The sequence below is a fragment of the Mobula birostris genome, chromosome 24 (genome assembly GCF_030028105.1).
Source record: "Mobula birostris isolate sMobBir1 chromosome 24, sMobBir1.hap1, whole genome shotgun sequence".
Lineage (NCBI taxonomy): Eukaryota > Metazoa > Chordata > Chondrichthyes > Myliobatiformes > Myliobatidae > Mobula > Mobula birostris.
Window position 1 is genome coordinate 6,588,761 of NC_092393.1, and position 24,224 is coordinate 6,612,984.

At 43.2% G+C, this 24,224-nt stretch overlaps 1 protein-coding gene across 7 annotated transcripts in view; it reads left to right on the plus strand.

The window, feature by feature from the left end:
- Positions 1-24,224, plus strand: part of recql5 (RecQ helicase-like 5) — a 110,964-nt gene that overhangs the window by 58,108 nt on the left and 28,632 nt on the right. For 3 of the 7 annotated variants that reach the window (XM_072241898.1, XM_072241900.1, XM_072241899.1), the window contains 5 exons: positions 14,436-14,663; positions 17,225-17,321; positions 17,659-17,695; positions 19,219-19,277; positions 24,100-24,176. In XM_072241898.1, the coding sequence (XP_072097999.1) occupies positions 14,436-14,663; positions 17,225-17,321; positions 17,659-17,695; positions 19,219-19,277; positions 24,100-24,176 (498 nt within the window). Of the gene's footprint in view, positions 1-14,435; positions 14,664-15,101; positions 15,214-17,224; positions 17,322-17,658; positions 17,696-19,218; positions 19,278-19,947; positions 20,124-24,099; positions 24,177-24,224 lie in introns of those variants that run through there. The other 4 variants (XM_072241902.1, XM_072241903.1, XM_072241904.1 and 1 more) reach the window with 4 other exon arrangements.

Sequence of the window (24,224 nt, forward strand, 5' to 3'; positions counted from 1 at the left end):
TATGGGTAACCCTAGGTAATTTCCAAAGTAAGTACATGTTCAGCTCAGCTTTGTGGGTCGAAGGGCCTGTGTTGTGCTGTAGGTTTTCTATGTTTCTAGAACATCTCCCAAACAATCCACTCAGCTGTCCTGCCTATCACTACCTTCTCCATTTGTTGTAGAGTTCACAGGTTCCACAATAATTTCATTTATTACCTCAAAAGTAACAGGTGAAGAACATCCTTGATCACCTGGAACTTCCCAACAAGAAAAATGATCACAATAAACAGTCCCATATTAATGCTGACTGACCTTGTAACTGCTGTGCAGAGTACTTGCTGTGACTGAGTAATTCCAAGATGACACACATCACGCATGCTATAAACCCTTTAAAAGTCAGAGCAACCTTTAGCCTGGGACAAACTTAGAAAATCTTTCTCCTTGTATGACCATTGGCAAAAATTTGAAGAGCACAGTTTTATAGATGAACTGCCTTTACCTGAAGAAGCCAAGTTATGGTGAGATGGTTGCTGTTGCTCTGCCAGTTTCTTCTTAAATGAGAGCAATTTTTTCCTTTGGTTTATGTTGGTTTGTTCAGTTAAATATTAACCTGATGTATTGGAGGAAATGCGCTAGCATCCTTATCTGTGACTTTCTTATATTAAGTAAATATTATAAATAAAACACATTGATTGGAATTGCATTCAGCTGTTTTGGAGCAGAGAAACGGTGCTTTGTATCCTGCATTAGGAAAGAGAGGTGTATATACAGTGCCTAGAAAAAGTATTTGCGGCCCCCGAAAGTTTTCATATTTTATTGTTTTACAACATTGAATCACAGTGGATTTAATTTGGCTTTTTTGGGGACAATGATCATCAGATCAAAGTGAAAACAGATTTCTTTTTTTTTTGGTGTGCGCCTGCGTGCGTGCAAGTCTGTGCATGTGTGTCTGCGTGTGCGTGCGTATCTGTGCGTGCGTCCGTGATGTCTTTTTCATGGCTTTTACAAGGCGCGGAGCGAGAGAGAGAGTGTGTGGCGCGCCACTCCTCACAGACATTTTTGCAGTATTTTTCCCTTTATTTTTTATGAGGTCAAGTTGCGATCTCGACACTCAACCCGGCACAGATGGAAAACGTACTCGGGAGCGGACTTGACTCGTTTCGAACCCAGGAACCTCTGCTCCCGGGTCCAGCGCAGATGTTGTTGCGCCGCCAGCTGGCCCAGTGAAAACAGATTTCAAAGTTCTTGATTGTAAGGGCGTTAATGCTGCAAGGAGAAGGCAGGAGATTGGGGTTGAGAAGGATAATAAATCAGCAATGATGGAATAATACAGCAGACTCAATGGGCCAAATGGCCTAATCCTGTTCTTGTGTCTTGTGACCCAGTTACACCCATGAGACCAATTAACATACTAACCCATGTGTCTGTGGAATGTGGGAGGAAACTGGAGTACGCAGAGGGAACCTGTACTGTCACAGAGAGAATATATGAACTCCTTACAGATGACAGTGAAACTGAACCCAAGTCATTGACAGTTTAATAGCAATACACTAACAGCTATGCTTTGCATATTCCAGATTTTCTACTCTGCCTTTGGTTAACTAGATTCCGGGTTATAAAACTTCTCCCCCACGTATTTCTGTTGACTTCCTTGACTTGTTGCTAATATCTACTTCATAGTTATTATATCTACTGATCTTTGAACCTATTACACACCTCCTTAAGATGATAAGGCTAAAAATTTCCTGCTTTGACTTTGCCCTCAATTAGAATTATTATTAGCACAAGAACGGAACTGGACAATGTTTGAATAAACTGAAGAATGCCTGGACCTGGGTTATGGTGACGTTTTTGTTGGTGCGTTCCTTAATTCAGCCATGCCTTTGGTACAGCCTTGGTAACTGGACCCTCCTGAATTGAATTAGCATGGGTGAAGTGTTCTTGACCGAAAACATTATAGGTTCAAAGTAAAATTATTGTCTAAGTACATATGTCACCACTTACAACCCTGAAATTCATTTTCTTGCAGGCATACACAATAATTCCATCATACGATAATAACCATAATAGAATCAATGAAAGACTGCACCAACCTGGGCATTTAACCAGTGTGCAAAAGACAACAAACGCTGCAAATACAAAGGAAAGAAATAATAATATTAAATAAATAAGCAATAAATATTGAGAATATGAGATAGTGAGTCCATAGGTTGCTAGAGCAGTTCACTGATGGAGTAAGTGAAGTTATCGCCTTTGGTTCAAGAGCTTGATGACTGAGGGGTAATAACTGTTCCTGAAGCTGGCATTGTGAGTCCCAAGGCTCCTGTGCCGTGAGAAGAGATAGTCCTACTGGGTGGCGAGGGTCCCTAATGATGGATGCTGATTTCCTGAGACAGTGCTTCGTGTAGATGTTTTCAATGGTGAGATCAGCTTTCCCTGTGACGGACGGGACCGAATCCACTACTTTTTGTAGGATTTTCCATTCAAGGGCATTGATGTTTCCATCACCAGCCAGTCAATATACACTCCACCACACATCTATAGAAGTTTGTTGAAGTTTTAGATCTCATGCCGAATCTTTGCAAACTCATAAGGAAGTAGAGGTGCTGCTGTGCTTTCTTTGGAAATGCACTTGCGTGCTCGGCCCAGGATAGGTCCTCCAAAATAATAACACTGAGAAATTTGAAGTTGCTGACCCTCTCCACCAGTGAGGACTGGCTCATGGACCTTTGCCTTCCTCCTCCTCCTGAAGTCAATAATCAGTTCCTTGGTCTTGTTGACATTGAGTTGTTGTGGCACCACTCTGCCAGATTTTCAGTCTCCCTCCAATATGCTGATCCATCGCCATCTTTTATTTGGCTTATGACAGTGGACTCTTAGGCAAATTTGAATATGATATTGGAGCTGTGTTCAACCTCCATCATAAATGTAAAATGAATAGAGTGGGGGGAGGGTGGGAGGCTAAGCACACAACCTTGTGATGCATCTTTGCTGATGAAGATTATGGAGGAGTTGTTGCCAATTTGAACTGACTGGAGTCTGCAAATGAGGAAATCGAGGAACCAATTGCACAAGGAGGTATTGAGGCAAGATCTTGAAGCTTATTGATTAGTTTTGAGGGGAAGATAGTATCGAATGTTGAGCTGTAGTTGATAAAGAGCAGTCTGATGTATGCATTTTGCTGTCCAGATGTTCCACGGTTGACTGAAGAGCCAATGAGATGGCATCTGCTGTGGACCTGTTGCTCCTATAGGCAAATTGGAGCAGATCCAAGTGGAGGACAATGTTTTGTGTGGTCACTGAGCTGAGTATCTGTTCTGTGGGTGGCATGGCTTATTCTACCTGTTGAAAGTCACTTTGTCATGATAGGTTAGTTTAGAAACTGAAGCTGCTTTTCCATTTGGTTAGCCGCCTGCTGGCCAGTTTCAAGTGGACAGGTAGAAGGGGCTTGCTCTCTCTTCCTTTGTTTCAGGCAAGTGGTGCCGTTGGCAAGGTGTGCACTGTGTGCGTTTGTAACTAAGTATGTTTGTTGAATATTCAGCTTTGTAGTGTCTGTAACTTAGAACGTGAATGTTTGGTTGAATTTTTAATATTTGTAAATAAATGATTAATAAATAAAGGAGTCTATGGTGGCCAGTGCTATCCTGTTTGCTGTTGTGTGCTGGGGCAGCAGGCTGAGGGTAGCAGACACCAACAGAATCAACAAACTCATTCGTAAGGCCAGTGATGTTGTGGGGATGGAACTGGACTCTCTCACGGTGGTGTCTGAAAAGAGGATGCTGTCTAAGTTGCATGTCATCTTGGTCAATGTCTCCCATCCACTACATAATGTACTAGTTGGGCACAGGAGTACATTCAGCCAGAGACTCATTCCACCGAGATGCAGCACAGAGCGTCATAGGAAGTCATTCCTGCCTGTGGCCATCAAGCTTTACAACTCCTCCCTTGGAGGGTTAGACACCCTGTGCCGATAGGCTGGTCCTGGACTTATTTCATAATTTACTGGCATAATTTACATAGTACTATTTAACTATTTATGGTTCTATTACTATTTATTATTTATGGTGCAACTATAATGAAAACCAATTTCCCCCTGGGATCAATAAAGTATGACTATGACTATAATACTTATTCACAGCTGGTGTTTTCTGTCTGATTTACCAGACCCATGAACCTCATTCAATGTTACAGTATCCAAATTAATATTGATACCATGGGGATGAAATGGAAGAATATTCCCAGTCTATTGCAACTGGTCTCCCTCATTCCTTGGAAACTCCCAACTGTAGCAACACATCAGTAGCAGGTCCCAGAATGGGAGGGTCCTATCCATTAGCCAATCTACAGAAATTCTGCAGATGCTGGAAATTCAAGCAACACACATCAAAGTTGCTGGTGAACGCAGCAGGCCAGGCAGCATCTGTTGGAAGAGGTGCAGTCGACGTTTCAGGCCGAGACCCTTCGTCAGGACTAACTGAAGGAAGAGTGAGTAAGGGATTTGAAAGTTGGAGGGGGAGGGGGAGATCCAAAATGATAGGAGAAGACAGGAGGGGGAGGGATAGAGCCAAGAGCTGGACAAGTGATAGGCAAAAGGGGATACGAGAGGATCATGGGACAGGAGGTCCGGGAAGAAAGTCGGGCGGGGGGGGGTGGGGGGAGAACCCAGAGGATGAGCAAGAGGTATATTCAGAGGGAGAAAAAGGAGAGTGAGAGAAAAAATGTGTGCATAAAAATAAGTAACAGATGGAGTACGAGGGGGAGGTGGGGCCTTAGCGGAAGTTAGAGAAGTCGATGTTCATGCCATCAGGTTGGAGGCTACCCAGACGGAATATAAGGTGTTGTTCCTCCAACCTGAGTGTGGCTTCATCTTTACAGTAGAGGAGGCCGTGGATAGACATGTCAGAATGGGAATGGGATGTGGAATTAAAATGTGTGGCCACTGGGAGATCCTGCTTTCTCTGGCGGACAGAGCGTAGATGTTCAGCAAAGCAGTTTCCCAGTCTGCGTCGGGTCTCGCCAATATAAGGCCACATCGGGAGCACCGGACGCGGTATATCACCCCAGTCGACTCACAGGTGAAGTGTTGCCTCACCTGGAAGGACTGTTTGGGGCCCTGAATGGTGGTAAGGGAGGAAGTGTAAGGGCATGTGTAGCACTTGTTTCGCTTACACGGATAAGTGCCAGGAGGGAGATTAGTGGAGAGGGATGGGGGGGACGAATGGACAAGGGAGTTGCGTAGGGAGCGATCCCTGCGAAATGCAGAGGGGGGGGGAGGGAAAGATGTGCTTAGTGGTGGGATCCCGTTGGAGGTGGCGGAAGTTACGGAGAATAATATGTTGGACCCGGAGGCTGGTGGGGTGGTAGGTGAGGACCAGGGGAACCCTATTCCTAGTGGGGTGGCGGGAGGATGGAGTGAGAGCAGATGTACGTGAAATGGGGGAGATGCGTTTAAGAGCAGAGTTGATAGTGGAGGAAGGGAAGCCCCTTTCTTTAAAAAAGGAAGACATCTCCCTCGTCCTAGAATGAAAAGCCTCATCCTGAGAGCAGATGCGGTGGAGACGGAGGAATTGCGAGAAGGGGATGGCGTTTTTGCAAGAGACAGGGTGAGAAGAGGAATAGTCCAGATAGCTGTGAGAGTCAGTAGGCTTATAGTAGACATCAGTGGATAAGCTGTCTCCAGAGACAGAGACAGAAAGATCTAGAAAGGGGAGGCAGGTGTCGGAACTGGACCAGGTAAACTTGAGGGCAGGGTGAAAGTTGGAGGCAAAGTTAATAAAGTCAACGAGTTCTGCATGCGTGCGGGAAGCAGCGCCAATGCAGTCGTCGATGTAGCGAAGGAAAAGTGGGGGACAGATACCAGAATAGGCACGGAACATAGATTGTTCCACAAACCCAACAAAAAGGCAGGCATAGCTAGGACCCATACGGGTGCCCATAGCTACACCTTTAGTTTGGAGGAAGTGGGAGGAGCCAAAGGAGAAATTATTAAGAGTAAATTAATTAGCCAATCTACTTGTTTACTCTGATAAGCACAGTTCAAACTCAGTTTCATCCAGCATAAAGCAGCAAATTTGATTAGTGTCCTGTCCAACACCCAAGCATCATTCCATCTCTCACCGGTACACTCCAGTCACAGTGTACCATCTCCAAAACTCTTCTCTCTGACAGGACCTCCCAAACTTACAATCTCCAAAATCAGATAGTTCAATTTAATATCAGTGAATGTATACAGTATACAACCAAAATTCTTGCTCTTTGCAGAGACATCCATAAAACAAGAAACCCCAAAGAATGAATGATAGTAATATCAGAACCCCAAAGCTCTCCTCCCCCTCCCATTCACAGGCTGCAGCAGAAGGATTTTGCTACATCACTGACCATCCTGGCCTTGGAAATATGTTCAGGGTTCCTTCATTGTCACTGGATGTAAAACCCAGAACTACCTCCCTAAGCAGCACTTTCACCCAGAAGGTCTGCAATGGTGTAAGTCAGCAACCCACCACTTTTTCAAGGACAGGTCCTTGAGCAATGTGAGCAATATCCTGCTGCTGAAAAATAATAAAAATATATATATTTCTTTTGCATTGTCATTCATACAGTGGAGCTTCATGACTGTTACAGATAAGTGGATAGAGGCTACGTGAAGGCTTCCAGATGAAGGCCAAATTGTTGGTTGCATTCTGGGCATCTCAGAAACTGTGTAGCACTCATTCTAACTACTGCATATTCCATACACATTTCCTCATGTCAGAGTCAGGGAGTTGCTTTAAGCACAAAGCTATTTAGAAAGATGTTGGGGCACGTCACACATGGAACCAATGAATGCACCTTAATGAATAAATATCTTATTTCCAGTGATGTTTCCAAGCATCAGTGTTGGTGCTCTGTACCAGCACAACCAGAACTTGTACCTAAAGTACAAATGATTTGCTTTTATCAGAGGACGAAGAAGGTTTAAGGTCTACAACTAACATGTGAAGGTCAAATATCCTGGGTATAAAACAGCAGGAGGAAGGGGCTTGCTCTCTCTTCCTTGGTTTAAGGTGAGCGGAGCACATTGCCATTGGGAAGGTCCAAAAATCAGGACCAGACTTTTCTCTATATAGATTCTGTTTGAATCATCAGATAACGCTGTTTATTGTTCCACCTTTTATATTTTATTCATTGAAATATTGATTCAAGATGTTGTCCACGATTATTTTTTTGAAGAAGTGATGTGTTCAAAATCTGTACAGTAGAAACCAGCATGCAATGTTATTCCAATGGACATGTGATAATATAAGCTACAAGATTATTATTAGATTAGTTTATGAGGACACGCAGTCCTCTTTTATTGTCATTTAGTAATGCATGCATTAAGAAATGATACAATATTCCTCCGGTGTGATATCACAGAAACACAGGACAGACCAAGACTGAAAAACTAACTAAAACCACATAATTATAACATGTAGTTACAACAGTGTAACATACCATAACTTGATGAAGAATAGGCCATGGCACAGTAAAAAAAAGTTCAAAGTCTCTCGAAAGTCCCACATGTCACACAGGTGGGAGAAGGAAGAAAACTCTCCCTGCCATGCCTGACCACAGTCCGACTCTGAGTCGTCCAAAAACTTCGAGCTCCGATCAGCCCTCCGACACCGAGTACCGAGCACCAACTCTGCCGAACGCTTCGACCTCAGCCTCGGTCGCCAGCAGCAGGCAAAGCCGGGGATTTTGGGGCCTTCCCTCTGGAGATTCTCGATCGTGCAGTAGGAGCGGCAGCGAACTGGGCATTTCAGAAATTTCTCCAGATGTTCCTCTGCTTCTCACGTCTGTTTCCATCAAATCAGAATTGTGCATGGCATCCTACTTACAAATAGGAAATCATTTCACCGGAGAGCTGCGGGCGCTGCATCACGCCGCCGTCTTCTCCTCCTGCCTAAGAAAACAAGGCAGCGTTTGATATAATGTTGCTGTGTATGGCTGATAAACTCCATCTCCCTTTTATTCCTCTCCCCACTCCCCACGCCCCCCGCATGCGGTGGACAGACCAAGGCCAACCTGTCTTTCTGCCTTCTTGCTATGTATTTTATAACTCCTACTGACTATGTTCTTACTCCAGCTGCTCCTACTTACAAACAAGGTTATCAGGTCAGTAACTTATCCCTCTAGTCATTCAATTTTCCCCTTTCAGAAACACCTTCCTACCCCACCCTCCCTGCAACTTAACAAATTCCTTTTGCCTCCTTCCCAGTTCCCAGGTCTTTGACCTGAAACATTAGTTCGCCTTTCTCCAAAGATTTGACCTGATCTGTTGAGTATTTCTAGAATTTTCTTTTATTCTCTTAAAGGTAAAACAGCAATTTCCTGCCAATAAAGCGGTGCTTTGGGTTTTTGGAGCAGCCAGTTTATCCCAGGTAGGGTGTGATTCCATGCTTCCACAAACTGCTCGTCCATTTTCCAATGTGCATCACAGTATCAGGTTGTCCATTGCTTGTGCCATGATGTAAATGGCTGTTGGTTTTATTAATGGGACATGGGCTCCACTCTGCTAGTTTTTCTGGCACGCGTGCGAGCACAGCAGTGGTTAAAAAACAGGGATGAGAACCAGCAAGAGGAAAGTATCTGAAAACGCAGAATGGTGTAGGTGCAGTTACTACTGGCAGTTTTACAATCGCAATTAACAACACACATCCTGGTTATTTTGACCAATAGATCTCTACGCCTCCACTCTCACCACCATTCAGGATCCCAAACAGTACTTCCAGGTGAGGCAGTCCTTCACATGTGAATCAGTAGGTGTTATTTATTGCATCCAGTATTCCTGGTGTCACTTCCTGTACATTAGTGAGACCCAACGTGGTTTGGGAGAATCACTTTGCCAAACACCTTTGCTCTGACTGCCATAACAGTTTGGATCTCCCAGTGGCCAGCCATTTTGAATCTGCTCCCCAGCTCAGTTAATGAAGAAAAACTGACATTGGATGTTCTTGTGTTAAAGAGCAGGTTCTAAGCACTTCTACTGTCGGTGCTCAGCTACTTCAGTCACTTTTACTTTGCTTGTGGGGTGGTGCTCTGATGAAGACTCTATTAAGCTGAAATTTGAGTTTACATTCCTACATCTTTATGTCTGATTCATCGCTATGAATCTTTACTATCTTATTTTAATTTTAGAAATAACATGATTACCTTATCTATATACTACTCTCATGCTCTGTCTGCCTGTGACCTCCAATTAGCACAAACGGTGCATTACAGCAGCACTTTTTTCAGATCAATCGAATTAAAATGCGCTAACTTAAAGAATGCAGGCAAAGTTCAAGGTTATATGTTCATATAAAATTGCTCATTTGCCAAAAATCAACAAGCTGGCTTTCACCTGAGACCCAGTCGGCCATCATGGAATTCGGGACACGACAGTCCAACGCATGCGCACGGCCATCCGCAGCAGCAACACCAACTGGAGCAAAAGGGCAGGGCAGCTCTATTTCAAGGAGTCACATCTGCTCATCACCATCAGCATGTGCAGGTTTGGGACAGATCTGACTGCCACCCATCAATAAGAGATAACTAAATCTTATTGTAATGACATACTTCGAGACACCCATAAAACCCTTTGCTACAGTCAAAGGACAGCAGTGACTATTTCATGTCCATTTAGGAGAGCACCAACCACATCATCAAGAATAATCAGCATCCTTTGGTGTTAGTGCTTTGTATCTTTTATCCAGCATTAGGGTAAAAAAAAAAGGTCAGCCTAATTACACCATGTGGAAAAGGAAGGGGGACATTATGGTCAAGAGATGACACCAAACGTTATTGGGAGGCGGCAAGGAGGGGGAGAGAACAAGAATCGGATGAGGCCAGGGCTGCACAACTCCAGGGTCAAAGAGTCAGGTCAAAAAAAATGAGAGAAGAAGCGATGGAGGAGGAGAGGCATGCACGTCTGCAGGATCAGAGACAAACAACAAACAGCAGAAGAGCTGAAGAGACAGGGGATGAAAGGGCTGCACGTCTCCAGAATGACAAAAACAGGCACAGAAGGAGGAGAGAGGAAGAGACAAAGGAGCTGAGAAATTCACATCTCCAGGATCAGAGACAAAGAACAAACAGCAGAAGAGATGAACAGACAGGGGATGAAAGGACTGCATGTCTCCAGAATGACAACGAGAGGCGCGAGGGTGGCAAAGCAACACTCACAACACGCTGGAGGAACTCAGCAGGTCGGGCGGCATCCATGAAATGAACAGTCAAAATTTCGGGCTGGAACCCTTCATCAGGACTGTAGAGGGAGGAGGCAGAGGCCCTATAAAGGAGGTGGAGGGAGGGTAGGAAGGAGAAAGCTGGTAGGTGCCAGGTGAAAAACCAGTAAGGGGAAAGATAGAGGGGTGGGGGAGGTGAAGCAGGGAGGTGATAGGCAGGAAAGGGGAAAGCACAATGGGTAATAGAAGGAGGCGGAACCATGAGGCAGATGATAGGCCCCTGGGGGAGGGGCAGAGTGAAACAGGGTTGGGGGAAGGGAGGGGGAGGGAATTACCGGAATTTGGAGAATTCTGTGTTCATGCCCAGGGGCTGGAGACTACCCAGATGGTATATGAGGTGTTGCTCCTCCAACCTGAGTTTAGCCTTATCATGGCAGTAGAGGAGGCCATGTATGGACATATCCCAATGGGAATGGGAAGCAGAGTTGAAGTGGGTGGCTACCGGGAGATCCTGTCTGTTGTGGCGGAGGGAGCGGAGGTGCTCGACGAAGCAGTCCCCCAATCTGCGTCGGGTTTCACCGATGTAGAGGAGGCCGCACCAGGAGCACCAGATGCAATAGATGACCCCAACAAACTCACAAGTGAAGTGTTGCCTCACCTGGAAAGACTGTTTGGGGCCCTGAATGGTGGCAAGAGAGGAGGTGTAGGGACAGGTGTAGCACTTACGCTTACAGGGATAAGTGCCGGGTGGGAGATCCGTGGGGAGGGACGTGTGGACCAGAGAGTCGCAGAGGGACCGATCCCTGCGGAAAGCGGAGAGTGGTGGAGAGGGAAAGATGTGCTTAGTGGTGGGGTCCTGTTGAAGGTGGCGGAAGTTGCGGAGGATAATGTGCTGGATCCGGAGGCTGGTGGAGTGGTAGGTGTTGTGGTGGTGGAAGGATGGGGTGAGGGCCGAAGTGTGGGAAATGGAGGAGATGCAGGTGAGGGCATCATTGATGATGGCAGAAGGGAAACCACGATCCTTAAAGAAAGAGGACATTTGAGATGTCCTGGATGGCAGATAAGCCAGAAATGATGCCATCAAAAGTGTCCTTCGTTAAATGAGGAGGGGCTTTGCTACGCATAGTTCTTCTTTAATAAACTGAGGTTTTCTACTTCAGTTTCCAAAGCAAAGCGATACCAATAGCATTCAGAAAAATTTAATGTTCATTCTGGTCACCAGTCTGCACTACCCTTCTCTCAAAGGGTGCCCCAACGGGTCACCCTTTGTCTAGTTCTTAAAAATATTGCTGTTTCTTTAATCGTGTCTTTGTCTTCTGCTGTCAGCATTGTTGCATTGGAACTTCTATATTCTCTGCTGTCAGGCTTTCACCTGACATTGGCAGGCACTGTTAATGGCAGCTGATGTTCGCACTGTGGAAGTGCTCTGTAACCGAGCTGGTTGAGGTGCTGTTGGGCTCTGGCTGGAGAATATAGGAGCTGTGTTTGCTGTAGTTCAGCCCCCAAGTGAAGGACAAAGGTAGCTCTCACAGGCAAGGGCCAATGGAATGCATTGTAATATTTTTCCAGCTATTTATGGGAATTTTATTGCAGTTAGCACGATGGTAGCATAGTCACTCTTGTATAGACCAACCTAAGTAACTATTTCTCTGCTGTATTTAAGGGATTAAATGGGAGAGGTAATTAATGCCTTTTATAGATGTTTTTAACTCCAAAAGAATGTTTGCTGTGTCTGTTTTCTTTTCGGTAGTTGGCTCTGTATTACCAGCACAACACTGACGGTTCAGTGGATGTGAACCTACCTTCACAGTGTAATACTCCAATTACATCAGGCCACTGTTCATTGATTACAACTTGGCATTCAAAACCATAATTCCTTCAGTACTAATAACTAAGTTTCAAAACTGGGCCTCTGTACCTCCCTCTGCATTTGAATACCTGACTTCCTTATTGGGAGATGATCGTGGTCAGTGTAGATCAGTAATAACATCTCCTTGTTGACAATCACCCTGGTACACCTGAAGGATACATGCTTAGCCCACCACTCTACTCCCTCTGCACTCATGACTGTGTAGCTAAGCATAACACATCAGCATCTATATATTTGCTGATGATACCACTGATGGTAGAATCTCAGATACTGATGAGGAGGCTTAAGAGTGAGACAGATCAGCTGGCTGATTGGAATCAACACAACAAACTCACACTTAATGTCAGCAAGATCACAGACTAATTGTTGCCTTCAGAAAGGGGAAGCTGGGAGAACACACACCAATTCTCATTGAGGAATCACTGGTGAAAAAGGTGAGCAGCTTTCAAGGTCCTGGCATCACAGGACAGAGAATCTGTTCTGGTCCAATGCATTGATGCAGTCACATGCTACTGGCCTTGCAGCATTACAAATTTGAGAAGATTCGTTATGTCGCGAAAGACATTTCAAAAGATGCGTAGTGGAGAACATTCTGACTGGTTGCTTCACAGCCTGTAACATTCTGGTGAAAGAATATAGCTGAAATCATATTTATCCGTGCAATAATCCCTTTCAATTCTGTGCATTCTTAGTGTATGCCACATTGATATTTCACTGTGGTAAAGTACTATATTTGTAAAAGAGCCTGCTATATCTGAATAGTAAAATGTCTTGTTGGCACTGAGATATGGTATGTTTGTGTGGTCAGCTGTATTCATGTTTAAACCTAGTATATCCCTTTCTATCAAATCCAAGGTAAAATAGGTAACACTGCAATTACAGGCCTCACTGAAAAGCTGGATGACTATCTGGCTGGCAGTGTGAATGAGAGAATATATTCCACAGGAACATTGTATCTCCTCCTTTTCTCTCTGTACACCTATAGCTGTGTCACCACCCATAGCTCCAATCTGCTAATTAAATTTGCAGATGATACTACATTGATTGGTCTTATCTCAAATAATAATGAGTCAGCCTACAGAGAAGCAGTCATCACCTTGACACAGTAGTGTCAAGAAAACAACCTCTCCCTCAATATCACAAAAACAAAGGAGCTGTTTGTGGACTACAGGAGGAATGGAGACAGGCTAACCCCTATTGACATCAATGGATCTGGGGTTGAGAGGGTGAACAGCTTCAAGTTCCTTTGTATGCACATCACTGAGGACCTCGCTTGGTCTGTGTGGTGAAAAAAGCACAACAGCACCTCTGACGGTTGAAGAATTTGGCATGAGTCCCCAAATCCTAAGGACTTTCTACAGGAGCACAATTGAAAGCTTCCCAACTGGCTGCATCACTACCTAGTATGGGAATTGTACTTCCCTCAATCGCAGGGCTCTGCAGGGAGTGGTGCGGACAGCCCAGTGCATTTGTGGATGTGAACTTCCCACTATTCAGGACAGTTACAGTGACAGGTGCTTAAAAAGGGCCCTAAGGATCACTGGGGACTTGGGTCACCCCAACCACCAACTGTTCCAGCTGCTACCATTCGGGAAATGGTACTGCAGCATAAAAGCCAGGACCAACAGGCTCCGGGACAGCTTCTTCCAGCAGGCCATCAGACTGATTAATTCATGCTGATACAATCGTATTTCTAAGCTATTGCCTGTTCTGTTGCTTATCTTACTGTAGTACTATTTATTACAAATTACTATAATTTGCACATTCAGACGGAGATGTAATGTAAAGATTTTTAATCCTCACGTATGTGAAGAATGTAAGAAATAAAGTCAATTCAATTTAGTTTTGTGAATTTTATCATTACAAGGTAGTTTGTCTTTACTGATTTCTCAATTAACTGGAAAGAGGTGCTTAAGGTTGGTTAAGAATTAGACAAATATTTGAGCATTGGTTAATAAAGTATAACAGACTGGGTAGATATGTTTTTATAAGTGGAAATTATGCAATGAAATTTTGCCATGCAGTTCATGTATTTTTAATCATGGGTAACTGATATGTATGTATGATATCTTGTTAGAGTGACTGACTCTTGATTGGTTTGTTAAACCACTAGAATGAGAAAACATCAATGTCAGCCTCCCGTTTGCATTAACAGTCTGAATTCTGCTTTTGTAGATACTTGTCAAGTGGCAGGGTTTATCCCAGGCAAGGGAAAAACAGGGGAATGGGCTGGGTGGCTTTACACAAATGTGATAAACCAGAGCAATTTAGTATTTTTAGCCAGTTTGTTTTTAAATGTATATAGGATAAATGCTAGTCAGATTGGGTGTTCATCGGGGTGGTTTTCTACGCAGGTCATTTATGGTTTTGATATCTGACATTTTGATGTTTTGTGTAAGGTGTCGGCATGCAGCTATTGCCAGGTATTTTGGAGATGCAATTCCAATCTGTAATCAGGCATGTGATCACTGCAAAAATCCTGAGATTGTGATGAAACAGCTGGACTCCCTTCAGAGGCTTGACCTCAGCAAGGCTCAAGCATCTGCTACAATGCCATCGGCTGCAGGGCCATTTGGATACATCAGTGACCTGTATGAAGGGGGCAAAAAGGGCTACGGCTTTGAAAGGTAGGTTAACTATTGGAGAATTTACTGGAAACATCAAAGTGATGTACTAGTAGTGTTATTGACAAATGAGTTTTGTAAGAAATAAGGCTAGTTAGAATTTGTGATGCTGCCAAGTGTATATTAAGAAAACTTTCATTTATTTATTTATTTACTCATGCCCCATTTAACAATACAATACGAATGCTTCACAATAAACAATGCTGCAACATTAAAATAAAACAACCTTGAACATTGGCTATGCTCAGATTTGTATGAAATGGTTCAGATGGTAAGTGTTGATTATTTAGCAAGTACCAAAGGATGGAATAGAAACCAAAAATGCTGGAAATGCTCAATATTTTACATAGTATCTGTGAACACAAAGAGTAAGAATTAATGTCTCAGGTTGATGATCTAGAAGTAGCACAAATTACAAATTAAACATGTTTTATGTTGCAGAGAAGGAGAAAAAATGGAAATGTGCAAAGGGAGTATCTGTGATCGGGTGACCAAGGGAGACTGACTGATACAACTAGTGGTACTGGCTGGGAATGCTGGAATTACTTAGCAGGTCAGGTAGCATCCATGGAGAAAGGAGAATAATTCATAGAACAGGCTGGCTATCCTTAACCAGCTTAGGTGGTAGCTTCAAGAATGCTGCCTGACTTGACTATTTCTAGCCTTATGTTTTATCTCAGACTCAGCAGCAGCTGCTGTAGTTTGCCCCTCATAATTCTAGCTTTGGGCTCTTCTCTTTCTTCATTTTCATTCATCGTCTCCTATTTTGTCTTTTCATTCAGATCAGCTGCCATTAACAAGCTTCATCACCACGCGTCTCACTCTCATGTTGAATCTGTTTCTTTCCTATCTGACCTGCTGATCATTTCCAGTGTTCTCAGCTGATGCCGCTGTTTGTGTCTTATAGCTCTGTTTTCACCCTACCACAGACGTTCCACAAGTTCTCTCCGTCCCTTCCTTTCCTCTGCAGCTTAAAGCATGTCTGATGTCCAACTTATCTCAACTCTGATAAATTATCATTGATCTGAAATGTCTCTCCACAGATCCTACCTTACCTGCCACTTCCAGCATTTTCTCTTTTCATTTCAGACTTTCAGCACCTGCAATATTTTGCCTTATGAGTATGAAAGTTTGGAGCCTTTCATCAGCAGCACTGTCGGGTGAAGTTATTCTGAGGAAAAAAATGGGCTAATGTGGAAAAAATGCAGAGAACTTATGCCCAGTGTTTGTCTCATTTAATTTAATAGGAGCGTTGTCTTAACATTCCAAAGTAATGTTACAAAGTGATACTGAAATTATTACTCAAAGATACAGATTAGAATAATAGGATAATACAGCCCGGCAAAATAACTCAGATCATCACCAAGATGATCAAGACCCCGTTCACTGTTTACAGTACCAGCTTCATCCCAATTCAACATGCTGACCATGCTCATTTAAGATGGTCCCAGTAGCCTGTGTTTGGCCCATATCCCTCCAAACTTTTCCTGTCCACGTACCCGTGCAAATGGCTTTTAAATGTTGTAATTATACCTGGCTCAACTCCTTCCTCTGGCAGCTCAGACCATATTTGCATCACCTTCTGTATGAAAAAGTTGCTTCTCAAATCCCTTATAAATCTTTTTGATTTCACCTTAAGCTTAGCCCTCTGGTTTATGATCCTGTTTCCCTGGTGGAAAAGTCTGTCCAGCCACTCTAACCATGTTCTCATGATTTTGTACACCTCCATAAGGTCACCCCTTGCTCTCCTATGCTCCAAGAAGTGAAGTCCAAGCTTTCCCATTGCTATAATCCAGCCCTTCAAGCCTTGGCAATAATCTCTTAAAATTTCATTGCACTCTTTCCAGCTTAATGACATCCTTCCTAGAACAGGGTAACCAAAACTTCACATTATATCCAAGTGCAGCCCCACTATCGTCTTGTATATTGTCCCGACTTCATTGTGCCCTGATTGATGAAGACCAACGTGCCAAATGCCTTCTTTACCAGCCTGACTATCTGTGATGGCGTTACTTGTGCTCTTAGGACCATCTGTTCTATAACACACCCCAGTGCGCTGCTATTCATTGCATAAGTTGTGCCCTGTTATCTGGATTGAATGTCATTTGCTGTGCCTCAGCTCACCACCAGGATGATCAAGTTTACTTCACTGTTTACAATACCAGTTAATTTAGTGTCGTTCTTTGTACTTTCTCATCCAAATTGTTTATATGAATGATGAACAACATTGAGCCAGATTACAAACTTAAGCTATGTCTGACCATTGCATCTGTGTGTGTGTCTCCTTGTGAACTTGTAGGCTTCTCTTTGGAAAATCCTTGGGACGAGCAACTTTGCTAATTGGTATGAAAACCATGAAAGGGAAATCAAAATAAATTAGTGAAGTCAAGCTTAAATTTTGAAAGACAAGATAATACTGTCAAGTACATGTGTACACTTTATTTACCGGTTTCATTAGAATATATAGATGAATTTACGTTGTGAGTGAGGTGAAATGACTTGAACAATGAAAATGATTGGAAATTGACTACTGATACTTGCTCAGCTCAATCTGTCTCTTTCAGATATGGGAATGAAGATGGCAGTGAATCAGATGGGGAAAGTGAGCACAGAAAGAAGGAATGGAATAAGTTTTATCAGAAACAGATGAAGCTGCGTAAGGTAAGGTTGATGTAGGAGTTAAATAACTTCAATTGAGTGCTTTGATTTCACATGCCTTAAGCATTCATTCGGTTGTTACAAGGCACTGAGTAAACAGTAAACTCTTCTGTTCCTTCTGAGTAAACCGTGGCTGTTTTTGTCTTGGCTGTGTGACTGAGAAATACAGTCCAGTCAGTGAAAGCTTCCATCATTCATGTTTCAGTTACTTAGTCAAAGGGAGCAGATACACAATAGTGGATTGGAAAGGAGAGATGATGAGTAGATAGTGATGTATCATTCCTTTGTTTTTGTTTTTCCTGTGCTAGCTAACTTTTAATCTACTTCCTTCTGTCTGTAGAATGGGGAGCCTGAAAAGGATGTCTTTGTACCACCAGGTGAGTTTGTGAGAGTTACACTTAACTTTTAGTTGCAAGTTACTGGGTTTTGTATGCTTTTATTTTAAGAGAGATTCTGGAACCCTACCCTCGCTGTTGCAAAGCCAGCACAAGGGCTGCTGCTTGAGCAACCCTCGAGATGCTCAAAATAACACTAGAACACTGGAAAAGAATTCCTGAACAGACAAATCATTTGAAGTGAGTTATGTTCTTACCAAAGCATAAAATAAGCTTTTTATTCCTATAGAACCATTTATTCCATTCAGTGCATTTCCTGAGTCTTCTCCCAGTTAACCTTTCTTCAATAGTTATCTGGCTTCCATTTTGAATGATTTGCCTCAGCCAAGCACATTGTCAAATTTTATTGTTGTAGAGTGGAAGATTTACTTTTAGACCCAAGCTCGATGATGAACTTGCTTTATGCCAGTATATATTACAAACATCAAACAGAATGGAAGGAAAGCATTTGGACAACTGTTCATGGCAGTGTATGTATCCCTGTATTTATCAATGGTGCTGAGGTGAAGATGGTTGAGAGCTCCAGGTTCCTAAATGCAAATGTCACCAGTTAGCTTGTCTTGGTCCAACCATGCAGACAGTATGGCCAGGATGGTTAAGGAAACTCGTCATGTTCCCGTTGACCCTCATCACCACAAAAAGTGTCATGTCCGAATGTGTCACTCCTCTGCCTCAAATTGAAGAAGTCAGTAGAAACAGCTCAGTCCTTCATGGACTCTGTCTACACTGTGATAAACAGTAACAATCACAAGAGGGTACAGATGGGTTGCTAAGTGCCAGTTGTGATTTAATCCAGGCACACAGATCGAGGGAATTAGAAGAGACATTTCTGCAGAAAGAATGAAAGACTAAATAATTAAATGGCATGGTTCTAAAGTACACAAGGAAACAAAGTAACCTGGAGGCACATGTGCACAAACACTTGACTGTGGCAAGGCATAGTGAGAGAATAGATTGAAGTATGTGGAGAAACGGGAATCCCTATAGACAGAAGAATGCTATTATAGGTCACGACCGCTCAGGGCTATATACAGTATGTTTCAACGAATTCCCTCTTGCTTTTCTAAATTCCAGTAGCTAAACACGAAGCCTGACCAATCTGCTCATTCCACAGGCAGCTATGGAGGCCAGATCATTGGATGTATTTCCAGTGGAGGTTGATAGGTTCTTGATTAATTAGGGCGTGAAAGGTTGTGGGGAAAAGGCAGGAGAATGGGGCTGAAGGCTAATGAATCAGCGACAATGAAATGGCGGAGCAGACTCCATGGCCGAATGGTCTAATTCTGCTCCTATGTGTTATGGTCTTATGGTAGAAATCAGAGGTTCCCAACGTGGGGCCACATGGTAGAGGTCCATGGCATAAAAGAAGATTGAGAACCCCTGGTTTAAATGATTGCCCATTTAGCATAACTCAAAGCCCTGCTTATCTATAAACTTGTGGCAATAAGAGCTCACCGCCCCATCAGCTGAGCATTAATGATATTCTCTATTTATTTTCTGTTAAGACCTTGATTGTCCCCTCCGTGATGCAGCCAATCAAAAAATACCTAAGCTCTCTGTCAAGGTAAGGATTAGAATTGCAGTAATTAGTTTCCTACAGGAATAAAATAGAAAATTAAAGAACTATTTCAACAATGCACTGTTCAAAGCAACTGTTCAAATCCATTGAGTACTGTACAGGTTGGACGTTTTGTTCTGTGATAATTATTTATTGACGCAAACACGAGAAAATCTGCAAATGCTGGAAATTCAAGCAACACACACAAAACATGCTGGTGAACACAGCAGGCCAGGCAGCATCCATAGGAAGAAGTACAGTCGACGTTTCAGGGCGAGACCCTTCATCAGGACTAACGGAAAAAGGAGATAGTAAGAGATTTGAAAGTGTGAAGGGGAGGGGGAGATCTGAAATGAAAGGAGAAGACAGGAGGGGGAGGGATGAAGCCAAGAGCTGGGAAGTTGATGAAAGGGATACAAGGCTGGAGAAGCGGGAGTATCATGGGATGGAAGGCCTTGGAAAAAAGAAAGGGGGAGGGGAGCACCTCCATCCCATGATCCTCCCCCTTTTCCAGCCTTAGTTGTGCAGTCAGCAATTTTATAGATGATATTTGAGCTGTGGCTAGCCACTCAGCCATGTGTGTAGAGAGAGTAGAGCAATGGGCTAAGCACACCTCCTTGAGGTGAGCCATTGTTGATTATCATTGAGGTGAAGATGTTATTTCTGTTCTGCACAGACTTCTGGCGAGGAAGTTGGAAATCCAATTGCAGAGTGAGGTACAGAGGACCAGATTATGGATTTTTTTTGATCAGAACTGTAGGAATGATTGTAAATGGTTATGGGCCTGTCGTCTTGCGAGGGTTCTGATGTCGGCCTCTGAGACACAGATCACTGGGTCACTGGAAGCTACAGGTATTCTCACAGCTGTAGTTTTATTCTCTCTTTCAAAGCATGCATAAAAGGCGTGAACTCATCTTGAAGTGAAGCAGGACTGTCATTCATGACGTTAGCTTTTGCTTTGCGGGAGGTAATGGCCTGTAAACCCTGCCAGAGTTGACGTTCATCCGATTCTGCCTTTAACCTCAATCAGAATTGTTCTTTTGCTCTTGATATGACTATCTGTAGGTCATACCTGGCGTTCTTGTGTAGTACTGGATCACTAGACTCAAATGCTATGGATATAAAATTAGCAGACTACTAATCTCATCACTCCCCACTAACATCTTAACTACATTCTACAGAGGCGTGGTTGAGAGTGTGCTGACCTTTAGCATCACAACCTGGTACTCCAGTTGCAGTGCAGTCGACAAAAAAGCCTTGCAGAGGGTGGTTAGGGGAGCAGAGAAGGTTATTGGGGTCTCCCTACCTTCTGTCCAAGACCTCTTTCAGAGTCGATGCCTCCAGAAAACACGGTACATCATTAAAGACCCCTCACACCCTCTCCATGAACTGGTTGTTCTTTTGCCATCAGGCAAACGTTACAGGAGCATCAAAACTAAAACCACAAGGCTACTAAACAGCTTCTTCCCACAGGCAGTCAGACTGCTAAATAGCTGCTCCACCTGACTCTGCTTTGGACACTTTTAACTTGCACTGGACGCTTATAACTTGATTTTAAGTGACATGTGGCTGTTGTGTTTTACTATTTATTGTTATGTTTATTATTTAGTGTTGCGTTTGTTATGTTATGGTTGCACTGCTGCTGGGAAACGCTGTCTCATTCTGCCCTGCAGAGCTGATGTACGGTTAGAATGACAATAAAGTTTTTTGAATCTTGAATCTCTTTCTTCATCCATGGCTTTTGATTCTGGTATGTATGGTATTTGTGGGCATGTGGCCAAGTGGTTAAGGCATTGGACTAGCTACCTGAAGGTCATGAATTCGAGCCCCAGCCGAGGGAACATGTTGTGTCCTTGAGCAAGGTACTTAATCACACATTGCTCTGCGACGACACTGGTGCCAAGCTGTATGGGTCCTAATGCCCTTCCCTTGGACAACATTGGTGTTGTGGAGAGGGGAGACTTGCAGCATGGGCAACTGCTGGTCTTCCTTGCCCATACAACCTTGTCCAGGCCTGCGCCCTGGAGAGTGAAGACTTTCCAGGCGCAGATCCATGGTCTTGCAAGACTAACGGATGCCTCCAATGTATGGTATGTTCTCGTAGGCACACACACATCCACGTAGGTTTTAATGAAGTCAGTGACAACTGTGGCATATTCATTAAGACTTAAAGATGAATCCCTGAAAACTGTCCAGTCCGGAATCCCTGAAAGCAGTCTTGTAAATGCTCCTCTGACTCCCTTGTCCATATCTTCTTGGTCCTCTCTACCGGTACTGCAGTCTTCAGTCTCTGCCTATACTCGGGGAGTAGGAGTACAATCAGGTGATCAGATTTTCCAAAGTGTGGGTACTGGGTGGTATGGTAACGTTATTTAACAGTGATCCATTCTGTTGGCTCCTCTGATTCCATAAGTGATATGCTGGTGATTATTATTTTGGGAGTTTTTCAAGCTGGCCTGTTTAAAATCCGCTAAAATGATGGGAAAGACATGAAAGTGCGCTGTTTCACGCTTGTTAATTACGTTGCTCAGTTCTAGAGCCTGTTTGACACTTGCCTGAGGCAGATAAAATGGACAACACTTGATCGCTAGATGTTCCAGGTCGCAATCGGAGGACTGGGACAAAACTGCCACATTTGTGCACCACAAGGAGTTCATCAAAGAATACTCCACCTCTTCTGCCTTTGAATGACTCAGCAGTTCTATCTTGGCAGTGAATCGTAAAGCCAGTGAGCTGTATCGCTGCATCGGGGATGGCAGAGGATAGCCAAATCTCCGTGAAACCAAAAAACGCGGCAGTCTGTGTCCCTATGGTACAGCAGTCTTGCTCTGAGGTCTTCTATTTAATTTTCCATGGACTATATGTTTGCCAGCAGAATAGACAGTAGTGGAAGTTGGAACCATTTTCTCCTTAAGTTAACTTTTAATCCAGTGCGCCATTCTCTCTTCCGCTATCTTAAAGGGGAACCGCACTTGTCAGTGAAGACTGCCATCCAAGGTTCGTCGACTTTAAGCAGTGATAGATTTTTTAACTACCTTAAATTGATGTTAATTAATGCACTGTCCATGGCTGTAGCTGTGGATTTCAGCTGTAGCAGCCTGCAATGGGATTATTTGAAGATTTCCATAGGAGTTGTTCGCACGACCCATCGTCTTAATGGCACCACCAGAAACTGTCTTTAACCATAAATGTAACTATGGCTGTTTATAATATATTAATTATCTGGAGGAAGGAAGTCAAATTTGCTGATGATACAAAAATTGATGGAAAGACAAATGAGGAAAGTGTGAACAGACCAATATTGGTGTTAAGTGAATGTCCAAATGGCTGGCATATAGTGTTATCTAGGAAGCTGAAGTTCATTTTGAAATGAAGAATGAAGCATTTGTTCAATGGAAAGTATTGTTTCAATGGAGACAAATTGCTGAAAGCTGCCGTACAAAGGAATTTGGGGAATGAATTAGAAAGCTAGCACGCGAGTGATAGGAAAGCTTATGGTAAGGTGGCCCTGACTTCATGGGTGTTGTAGTATAGAAGTGGGGAAGTCTAAATTCAACTGTACAAGGTACTCATGAAACCTCATCTAGAGAACTTAAATAATTTTGGATCCCCTGCTTAAGGAAAGATCGTGGATGTGGTGCAGAAGGTCTGTTCAGGTTAATTTGGGACACGAGGGAAAGTTAAGCTGGTGGGACTCTTATTCTTCTGAGCTCTAATAATAAGTGACCCTATTAAAGCAAAAAAGATTCTTGGGGAGCTGCACAGAGTAAATGCTGAGAGACTGTAACTTCTTGTGTGAGAGTCCAGATCTAGAGAGCAGGTTTCAGAATAAAGAATATCCATTTAACACTGAGAGCTGTAGGTGTTTTGGGCTGCTTGACAGAGACAGATATAGAGAAGAATTTGGCCAGATTTGGAAACAGCTTCTTTCCAACTGTGAGAAGACTGCTGAATGGATCCTGACCTGGATCTGGGCCGAATCCTCCAAATATCCGGACCTGCATCTTGGTTTTTTTGCACCTCCTTACTTTCCATTTTTCCATTTTCTATTTATGATTTGTAATTTAAGTTTTTAATATTTACTATTGATTTGTAATCCAGGGAGCGAGAAGCGCGGAATCAAATATCGCTACGGTGATTGTACGTTCTAGTATCAATTGTTTGGCGACAATAAAGTATAAAGAATCCTTGGGTTTATCTAAAACCAAGGTATATTTCTAATCAGAAAGGGAATCAAGGATTACGGAGGGAGAATCAGTAATGTGGGTTTGAGGAATGTCAGATCAGCCATGAATGAATTGAATTGTAGAGTCTGATGAGGGTCTGAATGGTCTGTTGCTGCTTATCCCTAGTTGGAGCCTGTGTAAGCCCAGAGAGATCTCGGTGTTCACCCTAAACTGAAAAAATTGGGATTATTTCCTTGGGATTATAGATTGATAGGATATTTGTTGGAAGTGTGTGAGAATATGGATTGTTTTAAGAGGAGAAGGAGAACTATCCCACTGGTAGGTAGTTTCTGGACAAAGACGTAATAGAGATGAAGGGAAGACATTTTATGCAATGAATATTTATGGTCTGGAATTCACTACCTGTGGAAATGGTGGAGACAGATCTAATTAGTGTTTTTAAAGGGAATATATTCTGTAGTAGGGTAAGTACTTGAAAGGAAGAATTTCCAAGGCTATGGGATATAAAGTTGGATGATATGATTTTTGCACCTGGTGCTAGACCACATGAATATCTTTTGTGCTGCATTGATACTGCTGAATGCCAAGTTCTTACACTAAATGTTTTGGCTTTCTTCTATGCATTGGTCACTGGGTATCAGGCACGAGAACATTGTCTCCACATGTTGGAGGAGGCACTGACTGAGAATAAAAAGCAGGAAGTCACTAAAGCAGAATGGTAGGTAACCAATTAGAAATCTTGTACCCATGCTGATATTTTCCACTT